At 39.7% G+C, this 18,810-nt stretch overlaps 3 protein-coding genes and 3 non-coding genes across 29 annotated transcripts in view; 1 reads left to right on the forward strand and 5 right to left on the reverse strand.

Moving 5' to 3' along the window:
- clasp1a (cytoplasmic linker associated protein 1a) overlaps nt 1-9,067 on the reverse strand; it is a 78,371-nt gene extending 69,304 nt beyond the window's left edge. For all 24 annotated transcript variants that reach the window (XM_029458481.1, XM_029458474.1, XM_029458470.1 and 21 more), the window contains exons 1-2: nt 8,865-9,067; nt 6,779-7,526 (exon numbers count right to left, since the gene is read on the reverse strand). In XM_029458481.1, the coding sequence (XP_029314341.1) occupies nt 6,779-6,976 (198 nt within the window). In that variant the 5' untranslated portion in view covers nt 6,977-7,526; nt 8,865-9,067. The remainder of the gene's footprint in view (nt 1-6,778; nt 7,527-8,864) is intronic.
- A 1,667-nt stretch (nt 9,068-10,734) lies between these two features.
- On the reverse strand, nt 10,735-16,168 carry nifk (nucleolar protein interacting with the FHA domain of MKI67). The gene is made up of 6 exons (XM_029458357.1): nt 15,914-16,168; nt 14,192-14,320; nt 13,569-13,677; nt 12,224-12,435; nt 11,934-11,996; nt 10,735-11,296 (listed from the first exon to the last, which is right to left on the reverse strand). The coding sequence occupies exons 1-6, from the start codon at nt 16,034-16,036 to the stop codon at nt 11,102-11,104; spliced, it is 831 nt and encodes a 276-aa protein (XP_029314217.1). The 5' UTR covers nt 16,037-16,168; the 3' UTR covers nt 10,735-11,101.
- Nucleotides 11,766-11,894, reverse strand: LOC115026876 (small nucleolar RNA ACA64). Its single transcript, XR_003834340.1, has one exon. It is a non-coding gene; the product is annotated as a small nucleolar RNA ACA64 (small nucleolar RNA).
- On the reverse strand, nt 12,763-12,892 carry LOC115026874 (small nucleolar RNA ACA64). Its single transcript, XR_003834338.1, has one exon. It is a non-coding gene; the product is annotated as a small nucleolar RNA ACA64 (small nucleolar RNA).
- On the reverse strand, nt 13,816-13,945 carry LOC115026875 (small nucleolar RNA ACA64). The gene has a single exon (XR_003834339.1). It is a non-coding gene; the product is annotated as a small nucleolar RNA ACA64 (small nucleolar RNA).
- Nucleotides 16,169-16,981: 813 nt separating the features above from the next.
- Nucleotides 16,982-18,810, forward strand: part of LOC115026471 (high affinity cGMP-specific 3',5'-cyclic phosphodiesterase 9A) — an 8,834-nt gene continuing 7,005 nt past the window's right edge. Inside the window, exons 1-2 of the mRNA XM_029459314.1 lie at nt 16,982-17,117; nt 18,764-18,810. The exon at nt 18,764-18,810 is cut by the window's right edge and continues 103 nt beyond it. Of these exons, the coding sequence (XP_029315174.1) occupies nt 17,030-17,117; nt 18,764-18,810 (135 nt within the window). The 5' untranslated portion in view covers nt 16,982-17,029. The remainder of the gene's footprint in view (nt 17,118-18,763) is intronic.

Below are 18,810 nucleotides of genomic sequence, written 5' to 3' on the forward strand. Positions count from 1 at the left end.
AATCAAAAATAAATGCTGATTATTTTTCACACACACAGCTAAATGTTAAAGCAGGGGCAGAACACACAAGCTCTGCTGCATCATCTTGAAGGCTTTCCTTCATCAGTACAGCTGAGTGCTGTGTGTTGCAGCTTTTCATCTGAGCTCTGCACAAATCTCTGTCCTCCAAGGGTTCAGAAAGTTAACATGGTTTAGGATTAACATTTAACCTGGGGATGTGCCAAGGTTCCAAAGTCCCTGTTCAAGCTGAAATCACCGGTTCACTCTGTAAATGGACCTTAACCCGATGTACAAGTATGCTCAATGCACATGGGCTCACACTGTAAACACCATCAGTTTTCCTTAAAGTAGAGAGAAACAACTACACAACAGGAGAGGTGTGTTGATCACATTATCCATTTCCATACAGCTTTTCTAATGCAATACTTCAAAATGTGCATAATAATATGTGAATGGAAAAACGACTAGTGTCTGTAATGGTCAAAGATGAAAATAGAAGAAATGAGAGAGGGCTAGAGGGCAAGGGAGTGAACCTTTAACCATAATGATGTAAATATTAAATACCGTAATTTTCGGACTATAAGACGCACCTGAATATAAGCCGCAGAAGCTAAATTGACTGATTTGTACATATATAAGCCGCACTGGACTATAAGCCGCATGTTTTTTAATATTTAATTACCATATGTAAGGGTTCGTGCACAGAGGGGATTCATTAATCCTCATCTTCGTCTTCTTCCTGCGTACTAAAACCACCAAAGTCCTCATCTTCAGTGTCGGAAACGAACAGGCTCAGGGTGGCTTCGTCAGCCACTCTCCTCTCTCTTTCGATGTCGCTCTCAAAACCAACGAACTCCTCTTCGTCACTGTCTGATCGAACAGCCTCTGAAAGGCCTCAGCTGTGGCGGCGTCCTCCTCTTCATCACGCAGCATTCCAGCCTTTCGGAACCCGTTGGTGATCGTGGATGTCTTAACACTCCTCCACGCTGTCAGGATCCACTCGCAAACTTGAGCGAAAGTTGCTTTTCGCATGCGCCCAGTTTTGGTGAATGATTTATCGCCACTAGTCATCCACGCCTCCCACTGAACGCGTAGTGCCACTTTGAACGCACGATTGACACTGATGTCGAGTGGCTGCAGATGCTTCGTTGTGCCCCCAGGAATCACAAACTCACAACTCACAAACTGTCTCGCTCTCGTAATGTCCGTCTGTCTCTCGTACCACTCGCGGTTCCACTTTTACTTTTGCACGCTCTTTTCCGGCATCCGGTGGACTGTAACCTGTAAAATCCATAGATTTAGGAATTCCCCTAGTGGCCGTTAGCTGTAAAAATCCATAGATTAGCCGCACCGTTATATAAGCCGCAGGGTCGAAAAATGGGGAAAAAGTCGCGGTTTATAGTCCGGAAATTACGGTAGTCTGGCGTGGCAGAGGCAAAGCAGCGGATGTGGGAGAAGTTCGGAGAAGCTATGGAGAACCTCAAAATCTGAGGCCATGGCTCTCAGCAGGAAAACGGTGGATTGCCTACTCCGGGTAGGGAATGAGCCATTACCCCAAGTGAAGGAGTTCAAGTAACTCGGGGTCTTGTTCCCGAGTGAGGGGACGATGGAGCGAGAGATTGGCTGGAGAATCGGAGCAGCGGAGGCGGTACTGCAGTCGAGCTGGGAGGAGACCCCGGGGAAGACCCAGGACTTGGTGGAGAGATTATATCTCCTCACTGGCCTGGGAACGCCTCGGGATCCCCCAGTCGAAGCTGGAGGATGTGGCCCGGAGAAGGGAAGATTGGGGTACCTTACTGAAGCTGCTGCCCCCACAACCTGACCACGGATAAGCGGTAGACAATGGATGGATGGTACTATGTCTCATACTAAAGCCAACAAAAAGGTACACACTTAAAATGTCACCAGAGAGAAATGGGTTATGGGCCTTTATAAGGCACATTATTTGCTGTGCGATATCCTGTTGAAACATCATACCCCCTGCAGGGCAACAGAAACAGCAGTTTATGAGTACAACTTCAAAGTGATGTAATTTAGCTGCACCCTGGAGCATTGAGCTGCCTGACTACCATACATCATCTATATAATGAAACATAATCATCTGTCCAGTCTTTGATGAAGCTAGCTGCTTCGTCCTCCCTACAGTCATTCTCATTTCTATGCCATTGTTTCCTCCCGAAAGCAACACATGAAACTCATCCCTCGTATTTAACAACTGAGATTTATGTTAAAGAAAGACTATGCTTTGGTCCTGTGCTCGGGCCACTTAGTACAACACTTATATAATATATAATGATGGACGAAGTAATTGCAATGATACACTGTGCATCTCAAACCTTTGGGGGTCAGAGACCACATAACAGCATTTTGTGTTGAAGGAAGTAAGAAGAATGAGCATTACCATCCTATATAAAACCAAACAGTGAACAGAAATGAGCAGTAGTATAGAAAAAGCCTTCCCATACCAGGAAATAATCCGAGGGACCGACCACTCAATGGCTCCTAAAAAACAGCACCAGTCCTCTAGCCTGAATCTGAGAAATACAGCCTTGAACAAATTTCACAAACACGTATAGCTGAGCTGACCCCGGGAGAAGCTCGGTATAGTGCAGGAGAGGCAGGGGTGGTCACGACAGGTTCCTAAGGCATCTGAAATTAAGACAGAATCTGAACAAAGACCTGGTACTTAAAGTTGTCAAGCATAATTAATAGAAATGACTAGTTGGTGATCAGCACAAGGGCTACATTGTCTTTCTGGTTGTTTTGGGCACTTCAATGGTGCACACCTCTTTTTCTGTCAGTATCATATTGGTGGTCATATTACTACGCCTGTGGTCTGCTCGAGCCACTCTGCCCAGACATGTCTGAATGACATTACAGGTGGCACCAGGTTGTCTGAGCAATCACTTCAAGGCTCATCAACCCAGAAACCGGTCCCGCCAGTCTCCATTGATTTAGTCAGTAAACCAGCTCAGCTCCCAGGCTCATCTCTGCACAGGGAGAGGTAGAGATGAAAATGATGGAGGGGAGAGGTGATGGATGACTACTGACAAGAGCCTAACCGGTTGCCTGGAGGCGGAAAAGGTATGGAAAAAGAGGGATGGAGTGCACACCACATCCGTGTTTACTGTGGTTTTGTGGTCCTGCAGCATTGTAGAGTTGAACGTAGAGCTGCAATGATAAATCGACTAATATTTTGATAATCGATTAATAGCTTAAGCATTTTTTGTTCAGCCAAAGTCAAAATAGTTGGGTTTTGCACAGACAAAACAAGGCAAGGCAAAACATTACCTTGGGCTTTGAGAAATATTATTTTTCACCATTTTCTGAGATTTTATAGATTTATTGCATAATATCTGCAGAAAGATTGATATAAAAAAAAAAAAGATAGTTGCAGACCTAGATGAACATGGCACTAAAATGTTCAAAGAAGTGGGTCAAATGTCATATTTTCTGAGATGGGTATGGTCTTTTCTTGCTTTTCTCATTGAAATTCTCTGAATGTCGCAATCATGTTCTGATTGAATCAAAGCATGAACATGAATGAGAAAAAGAGGGAAGAAGCCTTAATTAAAGTACAAGTACCAGTCATTGTTGCTGTTCAACTATGCTTCACTTTTCATTAAATGCTCTTTAAAAAAAACATTTTGAGGTGGGTGTGGTCTGTGGCATGGCGCAGTACAGGATGAACCACCATTTACAGAGCAGACAGGGAAAACTTCACACGTCAAGCAGGGTTGTGCATACAGCATGTGCAGATACACCCAGAAACACTCTGACAAACACCGGACTAAACTTAACCTCATCAACAGACTGCAGAATATCTACAAAACCATCATAGCGAATTATGTGTGCTTCTGAATAACACACCTCTCCTCACTCACTCTTGCTTCCTGGACAGCACCACACCTCTGCACTTAGCCAATCATTAAGTGTATGCGTATTGTTTCAAGGTAATTCAGCAGCTGAAACCACAGCTAGGATGTGGCCACTGAGTTGACACACCCTGAGATGGAGATTGCTCTGGAAAATGGCAATTGCACCAATAGGAGCAATTTGAAATTGCATGTGCATGAATCATTTAGAAATCACAGAAAACACTGATGTTCATGCTTTCATCTCTTTTAAAGGAGGGCATTTCCAAGGCTATGCTGATCACATTACACATACTTAGAAAGAGATAGAGATGGTGAAATGGTAGCACATTTTATATTTAGGCTGGATCGATTCTTACATAGGCACTTCAGAAGAGTTTAGTAGGACTTCCATACTGTCATTCCTGTATGACAATAACCTGGTGTATAGAAAATTTGCTAGGCAGCAGGTTACTGTGGGTTACTAAGTCTGCCACATAAAGCAAGAAATCCTCTGTTATTATCTTGTATAATAGATTACATCAGCAGGTTCTGTGTCAGCAAGAAACACCTGAGACTAACCAAACAAAAGTTATTTGTCAGTTAACATATGCAAACATGTTTATGCAAACATGTTTATGCAAACATCTTACAGCCTGAAACTTCCTAAAACATTAATATAATAAACTATGTAACAAAATGTCCATATTTGTTCTCCTTCAGTAACGTTGGTGGAGCCTATTGTTACATTTGATCAACAGACACAGTTCCAGTGTTGCTGTAGAAACAATATCATTTTGTTCAAGGAAAAATAAAATACTTTTCATTATATCTCATTGTATAGACCCAAACTAAACTGTATTGTTCCATCCATCGTCTACCTCTTATCCGGGGTCGGGTCGCGGGGCAGCAGCTCCAGTAGGGAACCCCAATCTTCCCTTCTCCGGGCCACATCCTCCAGCTCCGACTGGGGGATCCCGAGGCATTCCCAGTGAGGAGATATAATCTCTCCACCGAGTCCTGGGTCTTCCCCGGGGTCTCCTCCCAGCTGGACGTGCCTGGAACACCTCCCTAGGGAGGCGCCCAGGTGGCTCCTTACTAGATGCCCAAACCACCTCAACTGGCTCCTTTCAACGTAAAGGAGCAGCGGCTCTACTCCGAGCCTCTCACGGATGGCTGAGCTTCTCGTCCTATCTCTAAGGGAAACAGCGGCCACCCGTCTGAGAAATCCGATTTTGGCCGCTTGTACCCGTGATCTCATTCTTTCGGTCATGACCCAGCCTTCATGACCATAGGTGAGGGTAGGAACGAAGATCACCTGGTCGATCGAGAGCTTTGCCTTCTGGCTCAGCTCTCTTTTCGTCACAACGGTGCGGTAAAGTGACTGTAATACCGCCCCCGCTGCTCCGGCCAATCTTTCGCTCCATTGTCCCCTCACTCGCGAACAAGACCCCGAGGTACTTGAACTCCTTCACTTGGGGTAAGGACTCATTCCCTACCTGGAGTTAAACCCCTTCCAGTCAGGGATATACAAGGAAGAGTACACTGAGTGATTCTGTTCCACTGCAAATAGAGTTTTACCTACACATGACCTGTCAGCTAACAAGTATAGCAGTACAACAATTCAATGTTTGTTATCCAAACACAAAAGGTATGTGCAGCAAAGAAAACACACTGAATCTTACACTGACATTTAGTTGAGGAGAGTGTAAAACACTGCAGCTCTTTCTTTAAACAGTTGCTTGGTATTAGAGGCATCCGCCCAAAGCACCATTTATGGCGAATGAATTCATCACCCCCTCTCTCAAACTAAATAGTTTCCACATTAGTTGCCAAGTGATCAGCTAGGCCTGGGCTGAGGATACTGCCTCTGTTGGGATAACTAACAACACGAGTAGTGCCTCTGAAAAACTAGAGATGTTTGTCTACCCAATCAGACCTTAAAAAGAGGAAACGTCATCCCCTGCTCTTAACAGGTTGAGAGACTGACTCCACTTAGACTCAACAAGCTTTGTAGCAACCAGAAAACACATTCAAAACATAAAGAGAATACTGTTGTGTTTTCTAACCTTGCATATTTTAAGCAGTGCTTACAGCAGGAAACATTTGAGAATTTTACATTTTAAGGTGTAAAGAATTGTACAATATAAACCCAGGGCAAGGCCATATTTTAGTTTGGCACAATGTAGGGAGCATTGTCTGCTGCCAAAAGTATGGACTCCTTTTTGAGAAGCCTCATATCTGTCAGCTCGGACCTTGAGCTGTATCTAGGCAAGCCTGTCTTGCTCCTTGTCCTAAACTCACATTTCAAACTCCCCCTGTCCTCTCACTCGTCACCATTTCTCTCAGGCATGTACCCGACTTCAGTTTAGTAAACAATGTGTTTTAACAGTTCTGGCAGAGAAAGCAATCTATGGCTAGGGCACTGAAAGAACTGCTGATGCAATCACAATTCAGGGTCAGATCAAACGTTGCCCTAGATTGAACTACAAAATAAAGCACAATCAATAACAGAAGAAGAATGTGAGCCAGCTCTATAGTGAAGGGAAACAATAATGTCATGTGCCTGCCTGAGAACATTTTTGCTTGACTGCACAGAAAAAACACAAAAACGGGAGATTCCTCCTTGAACAAAAGACCATTATATGGCTGTACAATGACATGGAAGTGCAGTCTAAACAGAGAATAATTCTGCAACAAGCTTACACTGTAGCATAAATGTTTTCAAGTTGCTCTATTGATGTCTTGTCAATTAAGGATAAAAAAGGGCACACAGAGATGCCCGAGTGTGGTAATGTACTTTTGTCTAAAACAGAATGCAAATAAGTGGTCAAAGCTATTTAGTTATAGTAAAGGCTTAAACCAGTATGGATACAGGTGTGTGGAATGCTATTGTTTACTGCCCCCATGTCAGTGGAGTTTACCTTGAAGTTGCTGGAGTTGACCCAGGAGCTTGCGATGCCGTCCACCATCTTGTCCAGTACTGTCTGATCCTGCTCCAGGTCGTGGGACTTCTCCTTATCCAGAATGTAATCAATGATCTCCTGCCCCACCTGCAGCCGACGGCCCATGTCCTTCTGCAGGACCTGGGTCAGGCAGTTTTCCATGCTGGGCTCCATCATCCTGGCCTCTGATAACCAATCCCTCTGGCTTCCTCAGTTTGCCTGCCTGGCTAAATAAATGACTGACTGACTGGCTGGCTGGCTACTAGCAATCGTCCACTGCTCAAAGCAGTGGGAATGACAGCTTAACAAAAGGAGCCCCAGTTACCAAGTGTTCGGCTGGGAGACCCAGAAAAGATAGAAAAAAGAAAGTGGCAAGTGTACAAAGTCTACTTGTATTTTTATCCCAGAGGACAGGCCTCGTATTTATGCCAAGTGCTAGCTAGCTAGCGAGCTAGTGGCCGTGCCCTAGGGATGGATGGAGCAGGGCTTGGGGAATGGCAGCAATGCAGCATGTGTGTGTCTGGACAACAGCTGGGGAAAGTTAACTACTCCCTCCCACTTGTTTTTTTCCCCCCTCTTCTTCTCTGCGAGGAGTCTGAGCCAAACCGGTATTGCAGAGGTAAAAGAGGTGGCTTCGGCGAGCAGTGTGCAAGGCAGCAAAAGGAGATGTATGAAGAGGACTAGCTTAGAGCTCCATGTCTTGTCCCGGGATCTGCCCTGGAGAGCCCTAGAAGAGCAAGAGGACAGAAGACAGTCAATTCATTATCAAATCTCTTCATTATTGGTTCCTCCTGGTACATTACAATTCATCACTCTAAATTAATTTCAGATATTTGATACTTACAGTAAAAACTCATTTAAGTCTTTAGTTAATTACAAAGCTAACCCAGTGTTATACACTATATGGCCAACAGTATGTGGACTCTTCTTGTCCACAAAGGAAATTATAATGCTATAATAACAGTCAGACAGCATCTAACAAATATTTTTATCATGGCTTAATCTGCCGATTCTTTTTTTGGTTTATTTATTCATCGACTAACTGTTTGAGTTCACCCAGCATCAGTAGCCGACCTCACTCATGCTCTTGTAGCTGAGTGAGAGCAAATCTCTTCAGCCAGGTTCCAAAATCTTGTGGAAAGTATTACCAGAAGAGATGAGGCTGTTTTAGCAGCAGATTCAAGATCAAGGTTTTCAAATGAGATGTGTAACCATCACATATGGGTGTAATGTTTGGGTGTCCACATACTTTTGGCCATGGTGGAAGTAAGAGCCCAGGATTTTGGGGTGATCCTGCTGTTGAATAAGCTAATATTGACATATGACCTTCTTGGAGCCATAACTACTTTGTTTTTTTCGTGCAATTATATTGTTGAAACAATAACTAGTGTGAGTTTCCTGTTATTCAAGTTGCCTACGACAATAGTTACTAATTGTATTTTTTTGTTTAGTTTATTTAGCGATAATGAAACAATTTGATTTAACTGTCAAATTTAAGCCATGCAAAAAACAATACATGTCATTTATTTTTTGTTGTTGTTAAAGCATTATTCTATGAATCTGCCACCCTAAAATTACTTTTAATTGTACCATCCTCTTTCAATTCACACCAGACCTACTCTCACCTTTGACAAGCTTACTCATCATGGTCTCACAGATGTGCTTAGTGTCGATATTGCCACACGCACGCGCACACACACCTTTTTTTTTTTTTTTTTTTACAACGTTAGCTGAGCTCCAGCTAGCTCAAAGCCTGATCATCACTGCTAGCAATGCCAAACCAAAGGAGCTACTAGATACTGCTAACGTGAAACAAAAGCTTTCCCTGTAATTCACCATAAAACATTCCCTTTTTTTGTTTCTCTCTAAAAACATTTTGCCAACCTTTGTACTGTACCAGACAAGAGTAGGTGTGCACTGTCTGCAGGGGAGAAAGGCTAAAGCTAGCCCCTAGCGAAGCCCTTCCTTTCAATGAAACGTCAGTTCACAGACAGGCAGCACAAAGAGAAGAAAATGTGACAAAGAGGCGCGGAGGTGTGCCTACAACATTCATTTTCAAACTTACCATATCCTGCTTAGACGCCGCGGCTGGTTTGGACATACAGTTCGTATTTCTTGGTGTAAATATACAGTATACGGCCTCAAATCTCTTCTGTCTTTCTCTTTCTCTCACTCACTCTCTCCACCCGGAATGCTGCCTGCAGGACACGAATGGGATCGTCGTGCGCAGGCGCAGTCGATCCAGGGATGATGTTGGCACTTGGAAAACTGTCGCATGGCAATGCAAAAAAAAAGAAAAGCCTGTCGGTGTGTGTCATGGGTGTGTATAACTTGACGTCTAGCAACATCTACTGGACACGTGGGGTCCGTGATTTGTGTGCGGTGCAATGGTAGTTTCCACTCAACAAGCCTACAGCTTTACATTTGTACTGTAGCATACAAGATAAAAGCAGTGATGGCATGTAACTAACTGCTGTTATTCAAGTACTGTGCTTAAGTACAAATTTGAGGTACTTGTACTATACTGGAGTATTTTCATGTTATGTTTATTTTGTACTTTGCAATGTAGTGCAGTAGCACTACATTTATCTGACAGTTTTAGTTGCTTTCCAGATTAAATATTGTCATACCTTTTACTGTCCAATGAAAACCATGTAAATCCAAATGTGTCGATTTTAAATGTTTAAATGTTTAAACCTTTACGTGTTGAGAAAACTCTCCTTAATCTAAATAAAATCTTTAAAAAGCCTCTTGGATCAGCTGGAATATGTTTTTCTGAGGAAGTCATGAAATGTTGACTTTTTAGAGACACGTGGTTCTTACAGGAGACAAAGATACTGACATATCTTTTAGAATATGATGCATTGCTGCAGATTAAACTACCAACAGGATATAAAAGAGCTAAAATTAGACAACCATAAACATCTACAGCAGTAAAATGCAACATAGTGCAGCAGTAATATTCATCCAAAAACATCATGTATAGTAGTAAAACACTGACAGGGAACATTTTCCTGCACAGTCAATACTTTTACTTTTTATACTTTGACTACATTTTACTGAAAATACTTACATATTTTTACTTCGGTGAATTTCTGAATGAGTTTGAGTATTTTCAGTGCAGTCTTAGTACTTTTACTGCAGTAAAGGATCTGAATACTTCTTCCACCAGGAGATAAAAGTGAGGATTCAAGTGTTCAGTCTGGGTCAAGACTAAATGGAAGTTCAGGGACACATTTCTGGAAGTAGGAAAAGATGCCCTGGGACCAAAAAAAAAAAAAGAACTAACAAACTGTACATAAAGAAGCTAACTCTTTCTAATTTCAATCAAATGTGTAAAATCAAAATTACAAATGTAGCTCAGAGCCACAAACACACCCCACTGTGTCAGGTAGTCCCCACAATACAATCCAGTTTTCATTATATACAACTACCAGTTTAACTTTGTAAACAGGCCAAAGATTATGTGAATTAATCACCTGTTATACAGTCTCTGGTGATAAGGAGGGTGACAATTTATATCATCTATTCATGTGAAGCATTAATATACAGTAGCAGTCAATATAATTCAATAGGGGTCAAAGCTACAACATGCAAAATGTCATTATCATTAAGTTTCATATTGTGAAGGATCTTTTTCACAGCAGACAATTTGACTCGTATCGCAGGAACAGCACAGGTGTTACTGACATTAACGACAGCTCTGTTCCATTAGTGTCCTGGTAAGTAACATGTACATTACCACAACCCAGAACCTCAAGCAGTCAAATTGAATTCAGCCATCATTCATTTTATTTACACATGCTTTTCCTGCTGAGACATGTCAAAATGTGTTTTGCATAAAAAAGGCTAATAATAGCGCTTCCAGTGTGTATGCAAGAGTTTGTTGGTAGCTTGTTCTGAAAAATAACACACACAAAAGGATTGCTCCAGAGTACCTTCTCACATTATTTATTTTTAAAGATCATAGTTTACATAGTACAAATTTAACCACGCTTTTAGACAAGTGTGCATAAAGCAAAAAATAAAATAAGTTGCCCTGTATGGCAAAGGAAACAGACCGTCAAAGAAGTCCAGTCACAACTGTCCATAAATCAGGCTCACTGATGATTTTAAAAAGCACCATCCATGGTGCCCTCTGGTGTAATACACACAATAATGGTGGAACCTTTCATACCAGCGTCTTTAATGTAATGCGATTTCCACATACTGAAAGACGCACTGTGATTTCTGAACACAGTTCAAAGATGAGCCTGATGTATGCAGCGAGAGAACCAAGTCCACAATAAAACAGTGAGGACATCACTCTGCCTCCTCTTCATTAGGTTCCTCGCTCTCTGAGTCCTGTTCATTGTCACCGTCTTCCTCTGAGGAGGAGGAGCAGTCATCTTTCTCTACAGGTGGCATCCTAATGACAATTTCATCATCTGCATCATCATCAATGACTGTGGACTTCCTCCTCTCCAGGACAGAGGGGGTGCAGACTGGTGTGGCATCCTGAAATGGAAGAGGAGCTCATTAGCAACGCATGAAAAAGATCCTGAATTAAATTAAATTAATTCATATAACACTCGACAGGGTTGATCATCTTAACTTTCCTTTTAACAAAACGCAACATGGCCAGACCTCCGTCAGATATCGTGCTGTAGATATGGAACGCCAAAGTAAACACTATCAAGAGTTTGTTATCCTTGTTAAAAGGAAATTGTCACCACATTTAATTCATGATGTCCAATTATTTCCCGATGTGCTAACTTAGTTGTTTTTCTCCCCAAGTTGAGGGGAGGTCCATTGTATAAGCGCATGGCTTCTTGACCTCTACTGACATTTATTATTTTTTCATTATCTGGATTTTCTTTAGTCTTATACATGTGCAAATAAATAAAATGAAACCTGCTCATTCTGTCAATGTGTTAATTTTCCCCCCCTTAAATCTTTGCAGCTCTGGTTTTCCAGAGTTATTACAGTATGTTGGTACATGGGTTTTATCACGCAGTCACCAAGAGACACGCAATAAGCTTAATGCACCACAGTACTATAGGCTCAGTTATCTGAGCCCAGATCACTGCTACACCTGGGCTCATTTTCAGTCTGTGCCAATACTCTGCACTTCTAATATTAGTGTTGGCCTTACATTACTACATGTAGACGCATCCAAGGAATCAGAGGACTTTTTCTTCTGAGGCACCTGGGCAGCCTGGAAAAGAAAGAACACTGGAGGTTAACAGGAGGCCAACAAATGAAAGTATAGACACCAGTAAAGTAGCTCTACATTGTTGTACACTTATAAACTCCAGGTTTCAGCTGTACACCTATAAACCTCCATTTAAAAAGGTTGACCGTTTTAATTCCAGGGATGACTCTTCAAGCTCAGAATACACTAGCCGCCATGTTATTTTACTATCCCAATCTCAAAACACTCACAAATCCAGGGAAGTCGTAGTCGATGCCGTGTGCTGCAAGTCTCTTGCGGAGCTTCGCTTCTTTCCGCAGGAGTTTGTCTTTCAATTTGGTGACCTCCTCTTCTGTGTGCGTCTTGTTGTAGCGCGTTACAGCAGGATATGAGGGCTTTTTAAATTCCCTCTGGGAGCCGACAAACAGCTTCTCATGCACTTTCTCTGGTGGAATCACGTGACCTGAGAAACAGCAAGCAATTTACAGATTAACAGCGAGTACCATGTATATTAATCACGGTCTAACAAAAGTGTGGGGGGGGGGGGAAATCTGGTAAATAGCATCTTTATTGGATCCATTTCTGTAACAGATCTTAAATATTCACTTAAAAATATAAATAAAGATAGGTCACATTTTACAATCATGGCATTAACATAATAAATGGATAAATAGAGAATTATTTTCTGACTTAACCCATGTGGTAACATCAATAGCTTCACATCTGCATTCAAGCAAGAGCATTCTGACGGCATTTGCAATTCATGATTTTATTCCATCCATTATTATAGTTTTGTTGGCACATGGGTTTTATCGCTCTGCCAATGGGTGAGCAGGTGATAAGCTTAACGCGCCACAATACTTTAGGCTCAGTTATCTGACCTCAGACCACTGTTACATCTGAGGTCATTTTCAATCTGAGACAAAACTCTGAAGGATCACTTCTAAGTAGGGATGTCACAAGAACCAATACTTTGGTACCAAGTCGAGGACAAAATTCTTAAACCATGACTGTACTTTCATTTCAAGTACCATATGTACCGAGGGGTTAGGGTTAGTCTGGATGCAGGTTCTCTCATCTGCTCTCTCTCCCTAACAGCTGTTGGTGCATCCACCTTTCTCACTTTTGCTAAACCAAGCACTCGCATCACACACACACAGTACAAAAACTCACTTGACTTTCTATGATTATTTATTCAGTAAACTCACTATCAACTTGTGCAGGAGACGCAGCTTGTTTTTCCTTGATAGTGCTACATTGTGAGCAACAAATCCAGGTTTAAATTGGCAGAAGTACAGCTAGTCAACATAAGCTGTTAGCAGCCAGTATCGGAGGAGATATTGACATGCTACAAGGTGCATTTAAGCTCTATTCAGTCAAAATGTGCATTGTGTTATATTTAAATTGTTTAATTTGTAATGCATAGGATAGAACAACAAGGTTAACCAGCTCAAATGCATCTTGTTAATTGTTATCACACTAGAGATGGTTAATTATTTTTACTGCCTGGTGGAAATCGACTGAAGAGACGTTATCCTATCTAGGAAAGTGGGAATCATGCTGTAATTAACAGACTTGTACATGAGCAATACTCACATTTGATGAGCCTCTCCCCCATAAGGTAATTGTTCATAGTCTCTGCAACAATTTTGGCTACTTCATCACAATCAAACTCTATAAATGCATAGCCTTTGCTTCCACCTGTCTGAGACAAAGACAGAAAAAAAGATGAACATCACACAATAATAGTTTTACAGCACACATCTGCATTCAATCAAGGGCATTCTGACTTCCCTTTTAGAAGCGTTTCCAATTAATGACTTAATACTGTAGATAATTATAGTTTTGTTGGCACATGGGTTTTATCGCTCTGCCAATGGGTGAGCAGGTGATAAGCTTAACGCGCCACAATACTTTAGGCTCAGTTATCTGACCTCAGACCACTGTTACATCTGAGGTCATTTTCAATCTGAGACAAAACTCTGAAGGATCACTTCTATGATGTCCAGATAAACTCTAAAATCTTATACAGAAAATCTAAATCTTTAAATTTGTAATGCACAGGATAGAAAATCATGAGAGTTAACGAAATGTTAATTCTTATCAAACTAAGGACAGTATATTACTTTCAATCTTATGAGAACAAATTACTCGGACGCAAATCACCTAAATAAGGCTTTGTAGAATAGGTTTGTGTATTTAGTCATTTTCTGTGCTACCTTTTTACTCCTGGACAGCCGCAGCCTCAGGACTTTCCCAAACTGTTCGAAGTAAGATTTGAGCTGAGGTTCAAACAGCCCATGTGGAAGGTGACTAACATAAACCACTCCAGGGTCCAAACGGCCCCCCTGTAACAAGAAAAGATCAAACTACAATAAACCAGAGGACAAAGATGCACAAGATAAACTAACATCTGTATATTGTGTATTGCAAAGCAACATTCAGTTACGCATGTTTTTATGATTTCACATTTCAACTAAGTAGTAAGCAGATACACTTCTAAAATATGTTTAACGGGAAAATTTCATGTACGCAAAGTGAGGAAGGCCCTTTGCAGACACGTCACTGGTGTAAATAATAAAATGAATCATGGCCGAGTTCCCTTTAGCTGCTTCAGTTTCAGGTTCCTGGTGCTGTGCATGCTGGCTCCCTGCCACTTGAATAGAACAGAGCCCTCGATAGTGTTATTAGTAACACCGGCTTCATTTACTCCACAAGTCAAAATGTATGCTGTGAGAAAAGACCTTTTGTCTTTCCCTGATATTAATGGCTTTTGACTGACTTTATACAGATTCTTGAGGAAAAGCAACACACAAAAAGATTGTATGTACTCTTTATGTTAAGCACTGGCATCTATTAATATTTCACTAACTGTATTTTGGTTACCATTTGTGCTTTTTGAATATTAATTTATATAAAATAAGTTGTTTTACTTATAAGATTTATAAAAGATCTTTAAAAATGCAATGTAAATGTAAAATGTAAAGACAGGTAGCTTGAGTCACACTAGTATGTTTTTATTATTATTAATTATATACTAAATTACCAAGACCTCCTAATTTATGTCAAGGATTTTCTTGGTTAAAATCAGATTAAAACTTATTCAATTCATGGGACCTTGCAAAAAATGCATATTTATCTACAAAATGTGTACAGACCATCCAAGAAACTAATGATAATCTGCAACTTGTACTCATGTATATAGTTGAATGTTAAATGTTTTACAGTAATCAAATACATTTATAGAAATAACCCGAACGAAGAATATTTAATATTAAAAAAATGAATCGCTCCAATAGTTTTCACTTTATTGCAACTCATTTTTGAGTCTGTAGTATTAGTATAGTTATATCACATCTAGAAGTTATTTGGTCTGGTTCGGAGGTGGAAGAAAAAATACTTTATTGACTGTATATTTTCCTAGAAATATTTGTTTCCTTGAAACGTGTTTAGGGAAATAATAATGTTGATATTCGTTACAGAAAAAGTTTTATAAAATACATTTTAATGGCCACCGTTTCTGCTTCGGCCTGTATCAAAGTTTGTGACTGTCCAAGAAAAATAGGCCTAACGTTACTATGAAGCCGACATTTTTAATTAATTATTCAATATAAATAACTAGCCGTATCTGACTGAATGTGGATACATATACACGTTACAGGTATTAAAAGGTCACCAATATATATATATATATATATATATATATATATATATATATATATATATATATATATATATATATATATAATATTTGACCACGGTAAAAAGGGTTAACGTTAGTCGCATCCAAGATAGCTGAAATTTCAAATGAAGTCACAAACTCTCACGGGTTATGGAATAATGTGCAACACCTGTTGCCTTTGAAAGTAAGAAGCTACTGTCGAAGAAACCAAGAAACAGCAGCCTCGTGTTACCAGGGCCACGAATTAATCTCGACCCACCTTGCTAGATTTGTTCTTCTTCGCCTCCTGCACCTTCTTCTTGAACTCTGACTCTTGTTTGGGATTCAGAGCCAGCAGTTGTTTTGCCGGCGTAGGAGCCGTTTCTGCTTTGGTTTCAGTCATTTAGATTAATGAATGATACGAGACATGTATTGTAGAATTAAAAACAACACCGTCAGTCAACTCCGTGCGAACCACGCTGGTGTCTTCATCCGGTTGAACATGTGGTGACAACTGACAACCAAGGAAGTGCGGAAGGAAGGTTTGCATGTGTTATATTATGTCTTGACATCGGCACAGCGCCACCTACAGGCTTGGCGGATTAACTCTGTTTTAAACGCTTAATCGATGTTACTAAAGTGAATCTACTCTGCTACATGAAACAAAATCAGTTCTTAAATATGTTTTTCGAATTATTAAGTGTTTTTCTTTTTGTCAATAACTTATTATTTCCTAATTAAAAAATGTTTCTTATAATTATTTGTTGCATATACTGTAGCCTGTACATTCGCCTAAAATATTGCACAATGCACAAATCATATATATACGGCCGAAGGTACTGTAATTCAGAAAATGTATGTATCTTTAGAATTTCATTAATTTCTCCTTTCATTGTATTTGTTTTATTTTAATAGTTCTTTAAATTGTTATACATTTCTTAATTTGTTCTTATTACTCTCATAATTCTGAGATATCTTATTATTAGATAATGAGACATGTTTAATACAATGTTCCTGGCTTATTATCTCATATTTATAAGATACCATCTCATAAGTATGATTTACACGACTATAATATAATCATTAGATAATAATTCATAAATATGATTTTTGAAAAAGGTCTACAAAATAAACAAACAACAAATACAAGAAAAAACACACACATGCACACAAAGAAAAAACACTGAAAGTTACTTTGAATTCATTACTGAATGAATGACTGTTAGGAAAAATGTTACAGTACAAAAGATGGAAAGGGAGGGAGGAGCAGAGGAGGAGGTGGAGCAAATAAAATAATAAAAACACGGCGGTGGGGTGTTTACCCGTAAAATAACGAGGCGAGACAAACATTAAATACAAATCAGCAGTGCAACATCAGTGGCTCTGAACTCCTGACATGGCAACAAAAATAATTTTCTTCACAGTGAATGGGAGACCAGAGCAGGCAGAGTTCCCAGTGGATTGCCCTGCGCAGGATATCAAAGGTAGGAGCAGAATATTATGTTAAAGTTCACTTATTTATATTAGATACGTTCTTTAAGGTATGTCTGAGTGCATACACACACATCAATATGTGCAACTATAGTGTATCTGCGTCTGTAACATGATTTGTTTTTTTATTAATATAAAGTACATTTACCAAACTTCTAATAATAATAATAATATATTGTATTTGGAGGAGCCTTTCAAGACATCCAAGGACACCTTACAAAATACAAGAGATACAAACAGCAGAACATTGGAAGGGAGAGCAGACAAACCAGAGATATAGTGCAGAAACATGAAGAAAACAAGAAAGAAAAAGGGGGGAGGACACAGAATGATGGAAAACTTCTCCCATGTTTACCAAGATTTTACACTTATTGGAAGAAGGAAAACATAATGTGAATATCTGATCTGTTTAACTATTGCAAACAAACCAAACAAGAAAACCACATTGATGAGTGCATGGGTCAAAGTCACGTTCAGTCTTTACACAAACGCATGGAAGAATTGTATGTAGGTGTTGAGGAGGATACAGCTGCCACTGACAGCTCCTCACTTGTCACATTGGGTGGAGTCATTGTCTAGTACTGGGTCACATGTTCTTTATGTGCTTTGTTTAAAGCAACGAGGAAGGTACGAGGAACCTTATCAAAGATCTCATATATACAATGTTAATGAGCATATATGTTTTTTATTTGGAGTATTGTTAATCTAACTGTAGACTGTGCATGCCTCTGTGACAGGCAGTCTTATATAAAAGTGGTTTCTAACAAGGTACACTTAATAAACACTTTCATTAATCTTAATAATCATTTACAAATGCTTATAGATCAGTTACAAGACATTATCAAGAACTAATTTTACATTCCCAAGCTATGAAAAATCCCTGTCACACAATAATGTAATAGTTTCCTGGAAATTACATAACATGTGCACATAACCTGATCAAAAATGTAATAAAACCCAATAATGTAATAACATTCAAATTTGGTGAGAAACCATTTTTAGTGTGAAATGTTTTTTTCAGTAGGCTAACATGAAACTAACGATATTATAAAGTGTGTACACACTTACTACTTACGCATACTTATTTTACATTGTTGCATTATCCGTCAAAGTAAGTACATTATCAGTTTTGAGAAGAAATGGCCCACCTGATCACATTATATATATATATATATATATATATATATATATATATATATATATATATATATATATATATATATATATATATACAATCCCTTTGGCCTATGTCTATCCTTTCTATTTGGTAATAACGCAAATATGTGTAAATGTATAACATTGGTTACCTATTAATAATAAGTTGTTAAAAATGGATTTAGGTCCAGATCCTCTGCAGCCTTTTCCACAAGGTAAATGCTAATTGGTCATTGCATAACCTGGCAACTCAAAAGTTATTTTTATTACTGGTTGAATATAATTAATGCTTTATTAAATTATTTATTAACATTTAAACTTATAAACCATTTATGAAGGGTTCCTTATTAAACAGAGGTATCTAAAAGCTTGACAATGGACCTACTTACTAGCTTTTTCCAGGGCCTTCCTTAGCGGTTGAGGAACACTGTGAAGTAGTTCCTCAGGGCGTAGTGTGGAATGAACGGTGAGCCGCTCTTTTCAGATCTGTTCCGCTCTGCAGCCGAGGCCGGACCCCATGACATCCTGAAG

Source organism: Cottoperca gobio, chromosome 21 (assembly GCF_900634415.1).
Source record: "Cottoperca gobio chromosome 21, fCotGob3.1, whole genome shotgun sequence".
NCBI classification, from domain to species: Eukaryota; Metazoa; Chordata; class Actinopteri; order Perciformes; family Bovichtidae; genus Cottoperca; species Cottoperca gobio.

Bases quoted from the DNA above. Each gene is read 5' to 3' on its own strand.
- nifk (XM_029458357.1), bottom strand. From the start codon at position 16,036: ATGACTGAAACCAAAGCAGAAACGGCTCCTACGCCGGCAAAACAACTG. The intron at 13,678-14,191 runs GTAGCACAGAAA...TCTTTGTCTCAG, and splicing joins GGCTGTCCAGGAGTAAAAAG to ACAGGTGGAAGCAAAGGCTA. The intron at 11,997-12,223 runs GTGAGTGTTTTG...TTTCTTTTCCAG, and splicing joins ACTACGACTTCCCTGGATTT to GCTGCCCAGGTGCCTCAGAA.